A 13,941-nucleotide genomic window follows, 5' to 3' on the forward strand; every position below is an offset into this window, starting at 1 on the left:
GAGTTGCATAGTTTGGCTGCTTGAACAGAGATGGATGTGCCACCCATGTTTTTTTCTTGTATGGTGGGATTTTGAGGGGAGATGCTTCTTTAGAGCAGAGGTTCCTTTGTTGAATGTGTTTGGTGATTTTATTCCTGATGAAGAGTGGTCCCATTCCATGTATTGCTTTGTGGGTGATGCAAAGCAGCTTGAACGTGGATCTTCTGGCAACCGGTAACCAATGCAGGGCTTTCAAGGCAGGGGAGATGTGATCTCGCGGTTTGATATGCAAGAGTAGTCTGGCAGTCGAGTTCTGAATCCGTTGTAGTCTGTTCATGGTCGTTAAAGGTGATCCGTGGTAGAGGCTATTGGCGTAATTGAGTTTGGACAGAACAAGGGAGATGGTAGCTTGGACCTTGTGTGGACATCCCAAATGAGGGAAAATTTGTTGCAGCGTTTTTATAGTAGCAACGCTTGATCTTGCTAGTTTATCCACTTGGCCATTCATCAACAGCTTGGCGTCCGTGGTCCTTCCGAGGTTTCTTACTTCCTTTGATACTTTAGGCAGTGATCCCAGTTCATCAGGCCATGCAGCAAGCGGGTTGTAATTTTTTCCAATCGCCACACATGAGTATTTCAGTTTTTGAAGCATTCAATTTGAGATGGCTCCAAGTCTTCCACTGATCCACGGCTCTGAGACAGCTGAAAATTGGTGATTTTCCAATGTCTTTGGGGCATTCCAGTTGTAGGAGTATTTGCGTGTCATCTGCATAGTTGTAGCACGTGAGGTGAAATTAATTGATCAGTACTGGTAATGACTTTATGTAGATGTTGAAAAGCATGGGCGAGATGATAGAACCTTGAGGGACCCCTGCTTTTGTGGAGTACGGTTTGGACGAGAAAGGTGGGGTATGGATGACATTAGTTCTGTTTGGAAGGTAGGACGCGATCCAGTCTAGAGCAGTTCCCTCTATGCCGGTTTCATAGAGTCTTTGTTTCAGAGTGTCATGGTCAACCTTGTCAAAGGCAGCTGAGAGGTCCAAGAGGAGTAGCGTAGCAACCCCGTTGCGGTCAACTGTATTCTTTAGGCCATCCCAGATGGCAAGGAGGGCAGATTCAGTGCCTCTTCCCGGACGGAATCCTGTTTGGAAGTCTGAAAGTATGTAATTCTCTTCAATGAATTGTGACATCTGGGCGAACGCTGCTCTTTCTATCAGTTTGCCCAGGAAAGGTCCATTTGCAATGGGTCTGTAGTTGCCAGGGTTCAGCGGGTCCAAGTTTCTTTTCTTCAGTAAAGGTCGTATGTATGACTTTTTGAGTTCTTCTGGAAATATTCCAGTAGTTAAGGAATAGTTGATGATTCTTCTTACTGGACTGGCAGCAGAGGTTGTTAAAAGAATTGAAAGTTTGTGGCGGACAGGGGTCAGAAGGGCTGCCAGCAAGCCTGCTTGCTTTGACCAGGTCCATAAATTCATCGTGTGAAATGTGTTGGAAGGAACAGAGAGGCTTGATTAGAGCATCCTTGGATTGTTGTTTTGTACAAGGGTTAGTGCTGGTGCTTTGTTTCTGTTTTAAGTACGAGTACAACGTGTCTGCTTTGTCAGTGTAATGATTTGCCAGTTTGTCTGGGAAATCTTGAGTAACAGGATGAGTTCCTTCTAGGCAATTTGGTTTGCGAAATTCATTGAGTATTTTATAGAATTCTTTATTTGCACATTTAGCGTTTTGAATTCTGTCTGAATAGTACCTTTTCTTAGCTTTTTTAAAAGCTGACTTGTATAATCTGTTAATTTTCTGTAGGTGAAGTTTGTCTCATGTTTGGCGTTTGTTTGAGCCAGATACGTTGCAGCTTTCTAATTTGTTGTTTTATGTCTTTTATGTCTATGTTTCTCCAAGGGGCTTTTTTTCTTTTGTTCTGTTGTGTAGTTTTGAGTGGCATCAGGATGTCAAAATCTTCCTGTAGCCACTCATATAGATTTTGAACAGAATTTATGGTTTCCAGATTTGTACTGGATGTTAGTTGTGTTTCTAAGTGTTCCAAATTGAGTTTGTTCCATGGCTGATAGGTGGATGGATGTAAGGTAGTTTTAGGTGAGTCGCTGAGTGTAGTTTTATGTTGGAAAGCAAGCAAGCGGTGGTCTGACCATGTGACTGGAGTTATAGTTTGAAAGGTAACTAGTTCAGTATTAGCAAAAATGACATCTAGGATATGTCCAGCGGTGTGTGTCGGATTGTGGACAATCTGATGCGGTGATTATTGTTTTTGGATGGGTCATACTGGGTTTATCAAATCAAATGTTAAGGTCACCCAGAACGCATAGTTTGGAGTGTATTGTTATTCCCACTCCACGGACCTCATTAAGTTGGCAAGCGAGGAAAATACAATGCGAGACCTCCTCCTGGTGAGATTTCTCAACTCGGGCAGTCGCAGCAGGTCGGATCTTCGCAAAGTGACAAAAAAATCAACAGCGCACCACGGAGTTCCGCAAGTGGTAGAGTGAGGTAAGTTGTGCTGCTCGTGTTGATTTTTAGCACCAGGCATTTGACCTGCGCTGTAAAATCAACGCAAACGGCATCATGCGCAGCACAAAAGGGAGCAGCTTCTTTTTGCTGCTCGAGCAGATTTTCTACTTGAGAGGCAGCTTCCTCAACGTGAGTGGTAATGACCTCCAGTGACCGCCCAAGTTGACAAAATCTCACCAAGAGGTGGTCTAGCATTGGATTTTCCTCGCTCCCCAACTTAACACATGCATGCCGCAAGAGAGGAAAAATTATGCGCCGCTACGCTGAGTTTTTGGGAACTCAGCGCTCTACAAGGAGCGTGGAGTGGGAAAACCTCTGTGAGCGAAGCAGAGTTTACCACACAGGCCAAATATATATATAAAAGGTACATAGATGTGGAGTTAAGAATAGTAAATCCTTACCGCCGTCTGTGCACTTACCTTTATATATATATTTTGTCCCTTTATATTGCTGTAATGATTTTCTGTCTTGCCAATATTAAAGATTTGATATTCCCTTCTACAATCTGAATTAGTAGGCATATTACAATAGAAGATTAGGATATTATTGTAGTATTGTAGAAATAAAAGTAATGTGTGTCATGCTATTATATAAATACAGTATAATTTATAGTAATGTATTTGTGTAATGCTAGTATAACACCTGTAAATTAAATCACCAAATAGTGAAATGAGATTTACTTATATGTATTAATTCGTCTTATGTATGTTGAAATTAGATTTTAGGAAGTAATTACTGAAGAGTTCCAATATATATTCTTAAACTAATTTTCCATGGCTGAACATAAAGATAACTGTATTGTGTGTCACAGTACCTCTTATGCTGACATATTTCTATTTTAAATATGCAGTTTAGTTGAGGGAAACAACAAGCAAGTGTATTCACAATGCATTTCTATGGCACTAGTAGGGTGCTTTCGAGTTGAAAGGCTTCTGTCTAGCATTTCTACTTAAGTGTTCCAAGTGAAGTAATAATTTAGGTCGAACTGATCTTGTCATTATAACTCAGCGATTCTGTCTGAGGAGAGTTCTGAAGGAGCAAATTGGTTTGCCAAAGTCAGAGGTAGATCTGTATAGCTGTATGAAAAAACCTCAGAAAATGTACTTGTGCTTCCTGGTGGGGTTAGATCTGTCAAGCAGCGGCTCCTCCGGTAAGGCGGAGGAACGTTGTCCCGCTGCTCTCGGAGCAGTACAAAGGAAAAATAAAATAATAACAGAATGTTATCATTTTATTTTTAGTGGCGCTTGGAACTAAGTTAGGGCAAGACGGGGCGGGCGGGGCTGGGCTCGCTGTGTTAGAGGGAGGAGGTGTGGTATAATGTGCACCTTGTGTGCATGACGGTTTGGATAGCCACGCCATCTTTCGCACTTAGCATGTTCTCCACCCAGCTATATTGCACAGTCTGGGTGGAGAACATGCACAAGCCGAACCACAATGTCCAGACAAATCAAGACGCTGCTTTCATGCTGGTGACAGCAGCATCGTGATTGGCCTGGATTCTACCTGAAGCCAGGAGAACAGAGAGGACGGAGGAGAGGTGGTGGCTGGTGAGCAGGTACATCTTCCCTTATTTCTATTTTTCTAACCCCCCTACCCGCCACTGTTCCCTCTGGAACAGTCATCATTGGTACCAGAAACACTACAGTAGCACTCTGGCCTCCTGGAAGATTTTAACGCTCTGAAGAGAGATTATTATTATTATGCTGTTTTATTACGCGCTCAATTACTGCCAGAGTATCCTGGCGCGAAGATAAAAAGGAAAATGGAGGGAGATGATTGTTGAGGTGCAATGTCAGAAAGGTATAAGCTATACAATGGGACCCCCAAAGGCCACGTACAACTTACGAACAAAGAGATAAAACTCTAGTGATAAATCAGTGCATGGGGACATTTCTATATGGTTAGAAAATATTTCAACAACTGTCTGAAATGATTCACAATTTGACCACATTGGACAAGCAAACCTTTCACAATGGTTCGGACACTTGAACGCCATGTCACAACCATGCCATACTACAAACAGTGATGAAGATTGAATTTATTTGTAGATTGAATTTATTTTCCCAGTGAACTGGTGTTAAACTAAATATATTTTTTACAAGTACGCATACCTCATTTTTAAAACTAAAAGAAAAAGTTGCCCTCAGCAGTAGAAACATAGTAAATCTAAACATTGCTTTATATAATGATAGTATTTATGTGCACCTCCAATCAACAGCTGATTCTGAACCAAAAAAAGATGTGACAGCAAAGAATGGGTCAGCTAAGAAGCAATCAAGGTTTCTGAATACCTGACATCTTTGCTGTTGATCTAGGAAATCAACAAAGATATACAAGTGAGAAGTCGCAGGACCTCAAGGAAATGTCATCTTGGTGAAACCAAACTAGACACAAAGGATCAGATTACGAGTTGGGTGGTGTATTCCGACCAGATCGTAAACATCTGTTTACGCACAGGTCGGAATTATAAGTTGGAAGGTATTTAACGTATCCGATAGTTATCACATGGGTTGAATACCTCAACCTTCCTTTAAATTTCTCAGGTCAAATCTACATAACAGGGAAATAGCATTTGGTATTTATTATTTATCAGGTTATTTCCTACAAGCTCGTAATTTATGTGATTTATTGCATCCGATAAATAATTTACTAAGTGGTATCGTGATTTATCAGGTGCGATAAATAGCAACTATACTCGTAATCAGGGCAAAATAATTTTAAATAACTTAATTGAACATACCGAATGGATGTTTATATTCACTACTTCAGATCAACATTTATTCTATTATTAAATTAAATTATAAATCCATGACTGTTATGCATGCCATATTTATCAAGCGGTTATACTTTTATTTCTCTCAGATATATTAAGCTAGTTGAAACTAGTGGGAATATCGCTGCCTGATGCAAGTACTGCCTACAGGTGTTTAGGTGGAGGGGAGGAACTAGTCTAAGTTATATTTTTTCCGGTTAATGTTTGTTAATATCTATGTTACACTGCTTTGAAATGTGCCTCTCTCTCTCTCATACATATTAATAGAATCCAGGACCATCACTCAATTACTGTTGGAATCTGGGGGCCTAAGCAATTTCGATGAAATGAACCACAAAACAACAAACAAAAAGTCAGAAACAAGCACAAAGAAATGTAAAAAAACAAAGAAAAACAACACTTTATTTTAATAGGAAGGTTACAGCTTTTCGAAATTCAATTGCGGCCACTCATCACCCAATTTACATTCTGTTTGATGCACTTGCACGGCTCCCACAAATCAATCTAAGGATACCAATTTAGGGCCTATTACAATGTCGGTCGGAAAGCCTCCGACCGCTGATAGGAGCCTTCCGACCGACATTGTAGGTTTAAAGTCCTACGGCGGTCGGAGTTTAAACCGGCGGTTAAATCCTATGCGGTTCCGATGGACTCAAGGAGCCCGTTGTCCAGTCGGAAAGGCCTCATAATCCCTTAAGGACAGCATTTTCGCTGTCGGGATTATGATGGCACTTTCGGACAGCAGTTCCATGTTGGCTTTTCCGCATGGATCTGGTGTTTTAAAGTGTCTTTGGGGGCCCCTAATAGGGCCCCCATCCCTCTGTGGCCTCCGCATACTGCCCCGGGGGGCACCAATGGTACCCCCACAACATCCCTGCACTGTGTGGCAGACACCATGAGATGCCTGCCACATGATGCAAGGATGTTTGTAAGCATGGGAGTTGTGAAGCGGGCGGAAAACGCCTTCAGCATAAGCTCCCATAGAAAAATGGATGTTTCCAACCGCACTGTGTGTGGTTGCAGCCAAATGATGCGTTCGGAACCGCCGACTTGAGGACGGTTGGTTCCCATTCCGCATTGGTGTCGAGCAGACGAGAGTCTGTCTACATCGTAACCGGGGCCTTAATTTTTAGCCTTCAATTTTTAATTCCTTGACATTTACAGAACATATAGCATTTTCATTTTACATTTTGCTTCTTTATTTACTCTTTATGAATTTGACAACATCTAATTTTCTTAGCAGCTGCAGACTCCCTGAGTAGGCGCTGCGGACTCCCAGGGGGTCCCCAGACCATAGGTTAAGAACCACTGGTTTAGTAATTTAGTAGTTTTAACAGTAGTATATTAGTACAATGCTATACCTTGTTATCTATTGTTCTATGTGAACAATTAGTATATTACAAGGATACAGTAGGACAAATGAAATATATGGGCTGAAGTACCCCTGTCATACATTAGAAGGATATGGAAAGTCACCAAGGAGTTCCATGACCATATAGAGGAACAAGGGAAAATGTTGAGTTCCTTATAAGGTCGTGGAACTCCGAGGCGACTTGCAGTATCCTTTTAATGTACAACAGACAATATTTTATTCCTTATGATACATGGTAACACCATCACCCTTCCCATAAACTGCTTAAATTCTTCGTGTGTTTCTCATTCATGTTCATTGCATACAAGAAGAAAAAAACAAAAATCTGTTCTGAGAAATTAAGCACACCAAATTATTATATTAGTCTAATAGTATGATAGGCAGTCTAGCTTTCAATGGTGGAGTAAACATTTCTGTTGAAGGAAACTCCACCCACTGTTTTGGACTGAAAGTACAAGCTCTATAGGCTTCGGTGAAATGTATTCAGTTTTGACCTGATTAGAGTTAATATGGACACATTTGTTGCCAAAGGCCCTATCCAAACCCGGAATGTGCAGCCATAGGGCATATCCTTCCTAATTAATGAGCAGGGATTTGACAATACTCAAGGCGATTTATTTGCTTTAGGCATTCTAAAAAAGGATGACTGTACACTTAAGAAAGTTTACAGTTCATTTCACTCGAGGGGTCTGGAGAGCATTCCACATTAAAAAAAGAAGTTCATGCTAGAGGAACAACGCTTGCCTTCAGGGGGGAGATGAGTCCATAGTGATTTCAATACCTGACAATGTATGAAGAGAACTGTTTCAGCTTCTGCGACAGCGAGCAGGCATCCTTTACCAGCTCTTCCACACTTGCTCCCTGTGTAACCATGTCTTCTTCAGGAAACTCTGCGGGAGTCAGTGGTATGGGTGTATCATGCGAAGGAAAGTTAGGAACCAGGAAGAGGAGCAAATTGACCATCCATCGGACCATCGCTGTGTGGAGGCCGGTAACCTGGGTATCAAAAAGGTACCATTAGATGACGCTGATGGCATTTTCATGTGCGAGAAAATGATCCACAGTATTTTACAAATGCATATGCCTAATACTCAGCCGGATTACACACATTTGGTTAGGTAATGTAGAGTGCCACTTGTGGATTATTGATGTGTTTTATTGCACATACTCTTCACCTTAAAAGGGAATATCCCAAAATTCTTTGATTTCTTTCATAAGGATCCCTTGCTTTAAAGTTTTTGTTCTTGAACCCTTTAACAATGAGTGACCTGTTGCTTATTGACTTAGTTATGTTTGTCACCAACTCAACTAGTTATTAGGAACCCTTCAAATTGATTTCAACCCCATTTTAATGATGGTTTCTTTAAGAGCCCCTGCCTCTGTAACAGGATGATGACTCTGCACTAAATTTGATCCTTTGGGTTGAAACTTCAACATCTTTTAAAAACCTGGAGATGTTTTGAAATGTTATATATACTTCAGGCTCCTTTATAAAAAAAAAGTATGTGCTGACTTTTAAATTGTATATATTGTATAACTGTGTATCATACTGCACTGTTTGCAGTTTCACAGTACACTTAAAAAAAAATGTTTTAAGGTTTGCCACCATTGTTATGGAGGTTTTCTAGTAAACTACTGACTACAAATCAATTTGGGATATTTGTATGTATATAAATTATAAAGTAGGAATTAATTTGTACACACTGAGTTTGTTACCATTAATTGCATATATTACTCATGTTGTTACAGAGTAATTCTCAATGCTATAAAAAAGATGTTAAGCGTGCTACATGGGCAAAATAGCCTCCCTTATCATTAATATCCAGGGACATTTTTATCATAGGGTTGCGTCGCCCTTGCGCCCCCCCAAGGGGTCACAAGGGCGACACAACACTAAAGTCAGAATTTTCAAGCCACACACTGCCACCTTGCAAGGCCCTGCATTGCTTAATAAATCTAAAGCAAGGCAACACAAATCCACCCAGGAAGGCGTTCCATGGGTGGAGCATGGGTGTTCCCACGCATCCACCCATGGATTTTTGCAGGTTTTCAGATCTACCATTAGTGGTAGACCTGAGAATGCGTCAAAATGCTACGCCTCCCAAGTGAGGCGTACCGAGGAGAAATATCTTCATTTCTACTCGTTTTTTCATCTGTCAAAAGGGCACAACACCTCCACACCAAAGGCCCTTTGTCCCTCCTCTGGGAGCAAGTTCTTACTCATCAAAGGGAGTATTTAGCTGTAGGTGACAGTTGAAGCTCATGCAAATGGGTATCTAGACGGACGAGGCAGAGAAAACATAACTTTCTAAAACTACCTTTTCCAAAATATTTATTACAAATTTGAATTCACCACTGAATTGGGCTAGTAATAAATAGTTCAAAAAGTTTCAAAAATGTACTTTTTACCTATTTCCTAGTCGGAGATAAAATTAATAAATGTAATATTGTCTCCCAATGCTTTCCTATGGAACAGCCATCTCTGCTAAAGGGAAAACAGCTTTTAAGGCATTTTCACTGTCAGGACTTGTTTAACATAAACCTTTACATGTCCTACATGCACTCTGCCTTATGAGTGGCTTATTAACATTTAATAGGAAAGTCTAGGCTCATGAAAAGGGTTATTTTGACAGGTCAAATTTGCAGTTTTAAAACTGCACAGCCAGGCCACAAATAGTAGGGCTGCAGCTCATTGTGACATTTATCTTCCAGGCTGTGTACACTTTGTACCATATACTACTGACTTATAGGTAAGTCAAATATGCCAATTAGGTGTATTCCAATTTCATCATGTTGAAAGGGGGAGAACAGACACTTTACTGCTGATTAGAAGGGGTAAAGTGCACAGAGTTATACAGAAAGCAGATATAGTGAAGACAAAAACTTGGGGGTACACCATGCAAAAATGGCACTTTTCAATTACTACCCATTGTAATATAGTCTGCTTCTGCACCACCTTAAATTTGTTTGCTCCAGAGAACCCCACAAGCCTCTGATCATCTCCAACCGATGGTATAATTCATGTAAAAGCTCAACACTCTTTTAGGGTTCAAGCATTATAGCTTGTTCAATATGAAAAGAGGTCAAATTTTTTGTCTGAACGCAGCTCAGGTTCTCAAAACCAGTTTGCCCAGAAAAAAAGGTGGTAAAAGGCAGCTGGGCCGAGAGGGCCTGAAGCTTAGTCATGCAGTGAGCAGATGTTATTGGGAACAGAAAGACTGTTTTCAAGGTCAAGAGACATAATAGAAAACTGTGCATAGGCTCGAAAGGGGTTCACATTACAAAAGTGAGAATCACATTTAATTCCCACTGTGGAAGCGCAAATGGGTTTTGGTGGAAACATACGTTGTCCTAATTGCCCGTCCTAGACAATCAGCGGTGTCTAGGCCTGATATGATGACAAAATTGGTCATATTCCAGCCATTCCAATTGGTTTGAGTCAAGGAAGTCTGAAAGACTTCTGAAATTGCTAGTAAGATCTCATCCAACCATGTCCCAGTGTGAATGGGTGTAGCGTCCCAGGAGGCAGCTGGCGATGACCGACTTCAGGGCAAGGGAAAAACACAACAGAGTATTGGGTGCAGTATCCAGTGCACTGGCATCCTGCATGTTTATATACAAGTTTACCTCATGATGAGGTAGGGCAAATTTGCCTTCCCGGGACCCACATTATTGTCTCCATTTGCCTGACTCTGGTCACGGTCTGAGTCAAAAAGTTGGTGAGTCGGAAGGACTGAGCAATGGCGGCACCAGAGACATGTTGGGATTTGGCGCTGGAATCAAAGTCAGCACTAATGCCGGTGTGGAACTCGAAGTGAATTTGAGGGGAACAATTGTACTGCGGATGGATCAGCAGGCAGTGACCAGATTAGAGACCCCTGTGGATACTCGGACCCAGAGGCATGCCGCAGGGGGAGCCACAGGTGTGCTGAATATGCTCAGCATGGTATCCCTAATGGGCTCTGTATCGTGCAACAGTAACAACTGACCAGGGAAATCAGGGTGCAGCGAGACCAGGGCTGGAATTTCCTCAACTGTAGAATGGAAGCAAGACCAAGAGGCACAGTGATGCCCTTCCGCCTTCTCTGGTGATTGAGAGTGGGGGTGGTTATAAGATTTACTCGTATAACCATCACGGTTACAATCATTCTAGTTGAAAAGGGAATACTTTGTTGTTGTGCTTGACAGACCAGTCCCTTTTCTTAGCATCAGGGCTTCTCCCATATATTTTTGCATTTTGCCCTAATCCCCCAGCACATCTGGGCGAAAAGCAAACAGAGGCAAAAACACAAGAAGATGTGTGGGGATCAATTAAGAAACATCTAAGGTAGGAAAACATTATATTAGTCCTTCCAATTGGGCGCTAAGTCCCTAGGTGATTTCATTAAAGAATTCAACCACTCACCAAACTTTCCACAATTTTTTCAAACCAATTTTATATGTATTTTTCATGTATTTTTCACACAGTTAAAGACATTACACATAAAACATCAAAACTCGATGTTCAAAGAGCAAATAGCATTCCTAATCCCTTCCTACCCATCCTTTCTATTCCCGGTTGCAGAACAAGACAAATATTTAGGCAATCCGAGGGGAGATAGTCCATTTCACACAAAAATGATGGATACTTCCATCTCCACTTAGTCCATGTGTTGTGATTATTTATACAATGCTACATATAATTTTCAATTTCTTGGGCACCTCCTCTTCATCAGGTCGACACACTGATTCAGGCCTCATCAGGACATGGGAAAAACAATTTTGTATAAATCATTGTCTTATATACTCTCCTCTCCTTGAATGAAAAACCACATCCCTCCGGTGCATGTATCTTAAAATCTGTGTTACCTTCTCACCAACAATATCAATAAAAAAAATCAAGCGACAGACGCTATTCTGATTTTTGCTGATTGTTTGCCCCGACGTGACACCTTTTTATTAAGCAGCTTGCACATATAGACCATACACCGCCCCAGCAATAGGGGTAAGCAAAGCACTGAGTACAATATCTTAATAAAAGCTGACGTTTCCTTGTTACATATCAAAGCAAACATAGAGCCCCACGAAACAAACCCGCCACCCATCCCGCCCCAATCCCGGCATGGTTTCATATTATTAATACACCTAATGGCAGTACATTGTTACATATGGCATTCCTCCCTATCCAGTCAAGTAGTCCTATCACACTGATATAGCTCACAATGTTCAGTAACTCACTGCAAGTCTGTATTCCCAAGGAGGTACCCCGTCAGGGGCACCCAAAAGTCCTTAGGACGTGAGGCCTCCGGCAGCACCTCTGCGTATATACCCAACTGCTCCCTGCAGTATAGCAAGTCGTGAATGCACCTCTGTATTGTCGGAACAGTTTTCACTCCCCAACATTGTGACAATGCCCGCTTGGCAAACAGAGTAGAGATGGCTACCAGCCGTCTATTACAGTGTTTGAACTTCTGCACCCAGCCCAACAAACACACCACCTGCACACACTCAACAGTTTCCAGAACAACAGCCGTAAGTATGCGCTTTACCTACATCCAGAAATTGTATATACCCATGCTGCTCCAGGCAAGAGGCATAAAATCCACATCCGCCTGCCCACAATGCACACATTTTCCTGCAACCCAAATCTTCGCAGCTGTAACGGTGTATAATAGAACTGGTGTATGTATGGATACAGTGGATAGAGAAGGCATCAGATACCCAGCAATTTACATATATCCGGGCCATTGGTGCAGTATACAAGAAATAGTTCCACTTAAAAAAAAAACTGTGGCAGACCCATTCGTAACAAGATAGTAAACATATATTCCCACTGGAGAGAATCAAATGCCTTGGCGGCATCTAAAGCACTGTCACTTCCTGAAAGTCATGCTCGAAATAGTGCAATGTAGAAAAGACAGTACGAAGACTATGCGATGTGGATCTAGAGGGCACAAACCCCACTGGTCCGGGAGTACATGATTAGGGACTAATGGCTGGAGTCTGGTAGCTATAATTTTTGCCAAAATGTTGGCAACAATATTTATGATAGAACGCGGCAGGTAAGAATCACAAGAGTTTGCTGCCTTGTTGGGCTTCAGAAGAAGCACCAAGATGGCCTCCGTAAGAGGGGAAGGTAGATCGCCCGAGTCATATGCCTCCGCATAGACCTCCAGCATCCACGGCGCAAGCTCATCGACATATGCCTTATAAAGGTCACTGGGGAGGCCATCAAATTCTGCAGCTTTACAAGAGGGGAGCGACATAATAGCTACTTTAAAATCATCAACGTCAAATGGCGGTGTGATAAATTAATTTTTCTATATTACAGGTATGCCTCCTTTGAGCATATTTATACGTCATAATGAGAACTAGCATAAAAAAAATATATCAGCAACGCATTTTTGCTTATTATGTTCTCTTTTTTTGATAGTATTCCAATCACAGCAGTGTCCATAGATTGAGCACGTGGTACTAGGCTGTTTTGGCTACTTTTTATAAGTAAGCTGTTTATCTTCCTATGTCAGCACAAATAGGTGATCATTTGACTTTGTTTTCATTTGGGTTGTGCACAAATTGGACATTTGCACTTTGTGACTTAATAATCACCTTTTTTCTTTTTCACACTGGTTTCCTAGATTGTTGATGTTTTTCTTTGTAATGCAATTTGTTTACAATTCTAAGGTAACATATTGTATTATGTTTGTATAGGAGTCTTTTTTCTCAGCTTCAATTTTCCGTCCTGAAGATGGTCTGATGGACTACAGCCGAAAAGACCGAATCATCGACCTTATCCTCTATTCCTAAGAAATTTTGTTACTCTGGAGGAATACGTATTCTTATTATGAGATTTGTTGCTTATGATTTTATTGGAATAGTTGTTCAGTCATGTATTATTAGGTTAATTTGATTTTACTTCCTTCCATGACTATATGCTGATTGATTTTTATTTTCTTGTACTCCCTTTGATATTTATTCAAATATATAAAAATATATATTTTCCAACCACTCGGCTCTCCCGTGTGATCCATGTTGAGATACCTTATTGTTTGATGTTGTCTAATGACACTTTGGCGTTTGTTCCGTAAGGACTAACTCCCTGAATAAAAGCCCAGCACCATCCTACTTATTCCTGAGGTGTCATAATGGGCCACTCCTCCCCGTCCAGCAGTTTGGTGATGTGAACCTGGCTACGCGGAGCCGGCAATTTCTGAGCCAGCGAGCGGCTAGGTCATCCCCCCTCCCCATAATATCGAGCAGTGCTGCGACGAGATCTGTGCACCATTTCCCGGTCCACTGTTTCGTTATGTTCTGA

The 13,941-nt window shown here is 41.4% G+C and overlaps 1 protein-coding gene across 1 annotated transcript in view; it reads right to left on the reverse strand.

The window, feature by feature from the left end:
• The window catches only part of AXDND1 (axonemal dynein light chain domain containing 1), a 570,869-nt gene that overhangs the window by 174,861 nt on the left and 382,067 nt on the right, over positions 1-13,941 (reverse strand). Inside the window, exon 19 of the mRNA XM_086955354.1 lies at positions 7,429-7,643. Coding sequence (XP_086811480.1) covers positions 7,429-7,643 — 215 coding nt within the window. The remainder of the gene's footprint in view (positions 1-7,428; positions 7,644-13,941) is intronic.

The sequence above is a fragment of the Lissotriton vulgaris genome, chromosome 1_1, assembly GCF_964263255.1.
Source record: "Lissotriton vulgaris chromosome 1_1, aLisVul1.2, whole genome shotgun sequence".
In the NCBI taxonomy this organism is placed as follows: domain Eukaryota; kingdom Metazoa; phylum Chordata; class Amphibia; order Caudata; family Salamandridae; genus Lissotriton; species Lissotriton vulgaris.